The 6,779-nt window shown below is 38.7% G+C and overlaps 1 protein-coding gene across 2 annotated transcripts in view; it reads right to left on the bottom strand.

Moving 5' to 3' along the window:
- LOC122070674 (plastid lipid-associated protein 3, chloroplastic) overlaps positions 1-6,493 on the bottom strand; it is a 29,102-nt gene extending 22,609 nt beyond the window's left edge. Inside the window, exon 1 of one of the 2 annotated variants that reach the window (XM_042634880.1) lies at positions 5,808-6,493. In XM_042634880.1, the coding sequence (XP_042490814.1) occupies positions 5,808-6,448 (641 nt within the window). In that variant the 5' untranslated portion in view covers positions 6,449-6,493. The remainder of the gene's footprint in view (positions 1-5,807) is intronic. The other variant, XM_042634879.1, reaches the window with a different exon arrangement.
- Positions 6,494-6,779: the final 286 nt, after the last annotated feature.

The following is a 6,779-nucleotide window of genomic DNA, read 5'->3' as shown; positions in this document are numbered from 1 at the left end:
AAAAAAAAAAAAAAAAACTTCTATCTCATTAATTCTTTTTATTAATAAATAGTAAGTGCCTTGTTCCAGAGATTTGGCATTCTTGGAACAGCTGCCTCTCCATTACAAGATGGATTTTTTAAGGAGAAACATTGTACATTATAGCAAAGGTCCATCTTCTGTCCCTGTTTACCGCATAATCCTCAAAATTGATTTGATTTCTAAGAAGAAAAGGCTTTTAAGAAGAATGACACATGATAATTAGTGGAAAAGCAAGAAGTGTCAGTGAAAAAGAAGCAAGACTATATTGGTGGCCATAAGGGTTATCAAAAGGCATAACTCTCCTTCTTGTTGTAATTCTCAAATTTTTAAAATAGCATGAATTGCAGATAAGCTCAGTTACAATGGACCAATTCTCTCCTCAAACTTATGCATGCTTTTAATGAAGAGTCAAGCATCCCTCTAGATGTTTCTATGCTTCCTCCAAGCTCTTCTCAAGGAGTTATCAAACTTTTCATATAGTATTCTCTTCCTTGGAACCCCTTTGTGGCCTAGGGTTCCAAAGAGAGGAAATGGGAACAAGGAGTAGATAGTAAGACTCTCAAACCTAAACTTTAAGCTCTGATACCAAGTTGAAATCTGAAGGGTGTAAGAGAACAAGGGTGCACGAGAGAAAGAGAAGAGGAAGAAGAAGAGGAGAGGTAAGAGTGGTAGAATCGTTTGTGTGAGAGTATGATTTCTCTCACACATATAATGCTTCTTTAATATATTGCTAGGAATTACAAACACCTCCCTAGGGAGGTAAAAGGGAAAAACAAGAATTACAATATAAGGTAACAAGTAAAAGAACTAGTTCCCAAACTACCCTTAGCACCCTACTCTAACATTCCAGCCCACTGCATTAACCTCATCCTAAAGGACATGGGGAAGTTAAATTGGTGTACAGTGCAGTTGAGAGAGCGAACAACTATGGTTTGCACTACAACTTCTAAGGGACAAGTGTGGTGGGGACTTGGCCAGGCCCAATCATCACTAGATTCACCACAAACTACATTCCACAAAAAATCTTTGAGACAAAGCAGGTCGGCCTCAGATCTATGTTTGCATCTGAGGATTGGTTTGGATGGAGGAAACCTAGTTCTCCTGGTGGTAGGGTAGCACAATCTGTCATTACATCTGAGTAGTTTAAATAGAACCTGAAAAAGGTGTTAAAAGTTTTAGACCCAATGGTCAATATATTAGAGATAGTTGGCAAACTCTGCTTTCAAGCCCACAACGCCACACTTCTATGCTGTTGTGGACATGATGAAGTAGCTCATGCACAATGTGATGCCACGTGGAAGTAGTTTCCTTCCTCAAGATTATTAAGGATCGCTGGGAGCTTCTACCTAAACATCCACTGCATAGAGGTGGTGAGTATTCTTAATATACCTGCTTCATATTGCATTTTATAAATTATATGATATAATACTATACATTGATAATATATATGGCAATCTAAAGCATACTACCTTAACCCCAAGTATCAATATAGCCATAGACTGAATCCAGATCTTATATAAGCAGAGAAGCAAGTGGTTGCCAAGTTGGAGCCAAGGGATGAAAGCAGTCTATTTGCAAAAATGAGGTGAGTTTTGTAGTTCATTGCGAATATGATAAATAATTACTCCAACTAGTATTGGTTTCTAACTAACAATTTTCCAAATGGGTATATATTATAACTTTCAAGGATGCCTTGGGAGGTTTATGAACCCCACCGCGGTGGCAGGCCAGGCAAATACAGATGCTAGTGCGTAATTCAGTATCTTATTCTCTTATATCTATGTTAAGGCACCATTTGACAATGTTCTGTTTCTGCGTTTTTTTGTTCCCAAAAAAGGGGAAACAGCCTAAAAATAGTTTGATAAAGTTGTTCCATTTCACCCATTTCTAGAAACATAAATCAAAATTTATGCCTATTTACAATTCTAGAAACAAATTTGACGAAACAAGTCTGACTTGTTTCATCATTTCTAGAAACGAATTTGAGAGAAAAAAAAAAATATTGTTGTGCCCAATAAATCTCTCAACTATATAAACCTAAAAAGAGGCAATTGAACCCTCTCTCCCTTTTAGGCATCCAATGATACTATTGGGTTTTTTAGTGGCATTATGTCTGCAAAAAATATTTCGAGAAATAGGTTTATCAAACACCAAAAAATCAGTTTTGTTTCCGAAAACGTGAAAATCCGTTTCTGTTGTTTCTAGACACAAAAACAGCAGAAACATTATCAAACAGTGCCTAAGACTCATGAAATGCAAATAACAAGCTATATTACTGTAATACAACTAAATGAAGGGTGTTGTTTGGGGTGACGCAGAAAAATTGAGGAAAATAGCAATCAAGGTTCTCTCACAGATATGTTCTGCATCGACTATGAGCAAAACTTTTCACTCATCCACTCCAAAGAGGCGGAACTGATTGGGTCCGCAACATCTGGAAAACTTTGTGTATGTGCATTACAATATGATGCTGAAGATGTAACATATATGTATGGGTATGGACAATGATAGGGACCCGATCAAGCTCACCAACATGTTTTGAGGTGGAGATAAAGGAGTATCTGAGCCAGTGATGGATTAGACTTAGGGTAGTTGGCTTGATCTCCATATAGCCAGTCAGATGGGTGTTCATGTTGATATTTTTGGGCTTCAGAGGGCCACATTCACTCATAGGCACCCTGACTGTTCGAACTCGCACTTGGCAGGGAGGATAAGGACCCTGAATGCTCCCATTCGTGGTCACACTTGCACACTGTCACCGTCTACTCATTGAGATAATGGTAGCAAAGATGAGAATGGTGGTGATGGAGGTGATAAAGACGCTTCCCTTTGAGAGGAGGATGATCAAGTAGAGGAGTAGGAGCCAAAGATTCCCTGGGGAGACCCAATTTGATAATGCCACACAAGATATGGACCATGGTGCATGTCCATCCTCATGTGCAAGCTAAATGAGAGGGCCTCATTGTCAGTTCCAACCAAATGAGTAAGTTGATTGTAGTAACTTGAAGATTGTAGACAGCTTGTCTAGCAGTTTTGCAGGATTAAGTATAGGGGCAACATTCGACGTGGACAATGGCATGCCCCATCCTTATCCACAGATAGCATTGGGTCGGAGTTAAGTGCGTATGGTAGCGATACGGTGGTTTCACTGGCGTGGGGGAGCATACATCTTCATCAGTTCCCAATGCTCATGAGTATGACGCTCACTCACAATCACAGACTGGATCATCCTTTGTGGGTAACCTCTTCTCCTACACTGCTGGCCAGCCATACATGTTGGCAACACCATTAGGTCACATTAGCTCAATGGTTGGTACTTCACAGTACAGTGACCTATATGTTTCTTCTAACACACTATGACGTGGCCTGCATTGTCATACAGTCGGAGGAAAATTGGCGTGGGCACCAGTCTATGAGTTGGCTCAATCCTCCACATCATTATTCATGGTATTAGACATTAGGATAGCCTGTGAGGGTCCACTTTGTAGTCATGTATCACCACACAGAGGAGTATTGTTGGGACTTGGAACTTAGGTCTCTATAAGTCTATGTTCCATATACTTTGTACTATTTCATAATTAATCAATATCATGTTTCTTCATTCATCTTGCATACTTTATTTGTTTTATTTCAAGTACTAAAACAATGTGTAGAATAGGCAATATTACACAAGGTATATAATAGGGTTCAACGTATACTGCCAACCGAGGGGGCAAATCCAAACCACCACTTTGTGTGACATTTTTCTTGCAATATACAGGTTTAGATATGTTTATATACACTAAAATAAGGTTTCTCAAAATTACACAGTGATTGCTATGCTATCGTTTGCCTGCAGCCAAGCCTAAACAATATGGGCATAAAGTCATGACAAGGAGTGCATTAACAACTGTGTAATATAGCAATGATAATTTTCTATAATTATGTCTACAAGCAACATAAAGTCATATCAATGCAATATGACATAATTACGCTAGTAATGGCCTAATATGAGAAAACCAACATATAATAGGCTAAGCATAAGATATAATATAAGCTCATTGCAATGCATAGGATATAATATAAGCATATTCATCAAAAATCAAAGCAATAAACATAAATAACGTAAACTCGTGAAGTGTCAATAAGGCGTATTGTCGCCTTGGACCTAAGAAAAAGCCTGGACGCCTAGGTGATGCCTTAATAAGTATGCATATTGCCATCTATTCAGGCAATCAAAGGATAAAACAAGCTCAAAGTCACGTGAAGAACTATGTGTCTTAACATTTTATAGTTATCAAGGTGACTAGACAACCCAAGGCATTGGAGGTAAGGCACCCTAGGCATGCAATATACGAAATATAGCAATGATAATTTTATATGATTGTGCTTATATGAAAAATAAAATCCATATCAATGCAATATGATATAACTATGCTAATCATGACCAAATATCAGAAAACCAATATATAATAAACAAAGCATAAGATATAATAAAAGCATATTCATGGGAAAACAAAGCTATAAACATAAATCAAGGTTTATTCGTGAAGTGTGTAAAAAGCTGATGTAAAATAAGGTGTGTTGTCACATGGCCACAAGGCGACGCCTAGGCATCCAAGACAATCGACTTTCTTGCATAAAACAAGTTGTGTTGGTTCCTTGGACCAAGAAGGCACCTGGAAATAGGTTATGCGTTGACAACATGCTAGCATGTGAGATGATGAAAATGCCAAGCAGCCATTGCTTGAGCTACAACAGCAAAACCACTAAGTTGCAGCCAATGTAGAAAGAAAATGCAGAAAGGAACCACCACTGATTTAAGTAAGACCCCCATGGGCCACAGGAAGAGCACCACTGTGGCTAGGTTACCCTTAAGAGGTTCCATCTCGGTTATCATTCATATGAGGCATGCTTTCACATAGATGAATGGCAGAATTTTACAAAGTGAATATAATTCAAAAGAGAGAAGAAGTGGATTGGTGGTGGCAAGAGAGGGTCAAGCAGAGAACTGCATGGGTAAGGGAAACAGATCTCATGAAGAGATCAGTTATAAGTAAAACCAATGTTACTATAGGACGAAGACCAGCACCGCTGCCACTTGAGACCCTGTGAACATGTTAGAGGCCCCTTACAAACCACTTAGTCCATAACAAGCTCCACAGACCAAATGAAGGAATGGCTCCTCTTATAAAACCAATTCTGGTAGTTGACAACCAGATAATTCTATAATTAGGAGATATCGCTTCGGTTCCATTTCTACTTCCCTTTAGTCGTCAATCCGCTTACCTATGTTTAGTTTCTCCTTTTTATGTGTAGTTTCTCATGTTAAAATATAAAAGTTTGAATAGGTATAAAGTTACCCCTACTGGCAGGAAAACAGATTAAATCGATTCAAAGAACAATTTCCACTTCCAAAATACTCTTCAATCTCCTTGGAAGTAAAATGTTGTGAAGAAATGTAAGCTTAAAACAAAATAAAAAAATGGAATTTTTTTTTCTAATCATATTACCAACAATAATAAAGTAACTTAACAACTCACTGAAAATAGTTACTAAATTCTATTCCCTTTCAGCCAAATGACTTAGATTCTAGAAGAAAAAATATATACATATGAAATGCAGAATTGTACTTCACTTCTTTCCAAGTACCATCTGAAATGTAGCTCTTCTCCTCTGTCATGCCATTAATCTTTTCTACTTAAAATATTTCACATTATTATCATGAACTTATAAACAACCAAACGAAGCTTTCATAAAACATCAAAAATTAAGTAAAACAGTTAAAATCCAGCAAACCCACTTACAGTAAAACCCAGTTTCCGCCAAGCGTAGACGGTGCGTCCACAGGAGCCAAAGTCGGATTCGAAGCTTCTAGCTCATTCACCAACTCCAGCACCTCAGCCCTAACTTCAGCTGATGCTCGAAACCCAAGTTCAGTTCCATAAACCGTATCAACCAAAGCCTTTTTCAAGTCACCAAGCTTATCATACACCGGATCACTACTCAGACTTCCATTTCCAAACATATCATCCTTAGGCCCCTCTTCTTCCCATTCGTCTTCATAATTTCTCGGAGGATCAGCATCCGAGAACTTTGTGTACGAAGCCTCTGGTTCGGCTTCAGCTTCAGCTTTCTCTCCCCATTCATCAGTAATAGCAATTGGCAATCCATCGCCCTCTACAGCATCTTCGGAAGATTTAGCGGCGGATTTTTCATCGGAATCTTCTTCTTGCTCCGGTTTATTGATCGGAGTTCGAGCAGAGTACGAATCTGGTTCGCCGTCATCGCGGGAGTAAGAAGAGTAGATGCGAAAAGATGAGAATTTAGAGTTTGTAGAGTGATGGTACAAGGAGAGAGAAGGGTTTAAGGATCGAAATGAGAAGAGGCGAGGGAGTTTAGATCTTGGGAAGGAGAGTGAGGGTGGTGAGGTTAGAAGCAGAGCCATTTTGTCTCCGCGGCCTGTGTAGTGTGAAGAGAGATTATTTTGATAATTGTAGGCCTGGCGTGTTTTAGAAACGAGTGGATTAGAAAATACGAGGCCATGAACAAACATTTATAATCGTCAGATTGGAATCCTTTTCCAGCATCTGCATGGCCTTTGACAAGTGTAAATATTGTCCACCCTTCCAGTCAATTTAGTAATTCTCATAAAATAAATAAAGAAATAAATGAAGACATTTTAGTAATTCACATCCTCTCTAGCAGGCTGGTGAGGTAACCTTTGCTAGTATCCTGCATCTCTCTGATGACTTGGCACTAATAGGATCAATGGCCAT

The sequence above is a fragment of the Macadamia integrifolia genome, unplaced genomic scaffold, assembly GCF_013358625.1.
Source record: "Macadamia integrifolia cultivar HAES 741 unplaced genomic scaffold, SCU_Mint_v3 scaffold971, whole genome shotgun sequence".
NCBI classification, from domain to species: domain Eukaryota; kingdom Viridiplantae; phylum Streptophyta; class Magnoliopsida; order Proteales; family Proteaceae; genus Macadamia; species Macadamia integrifolia.
The sequence above is the reverse complement of the archived record's forward strand: the minus strand, read 5'-3'. Positions and strand labels throughout refer to the sequence as shown.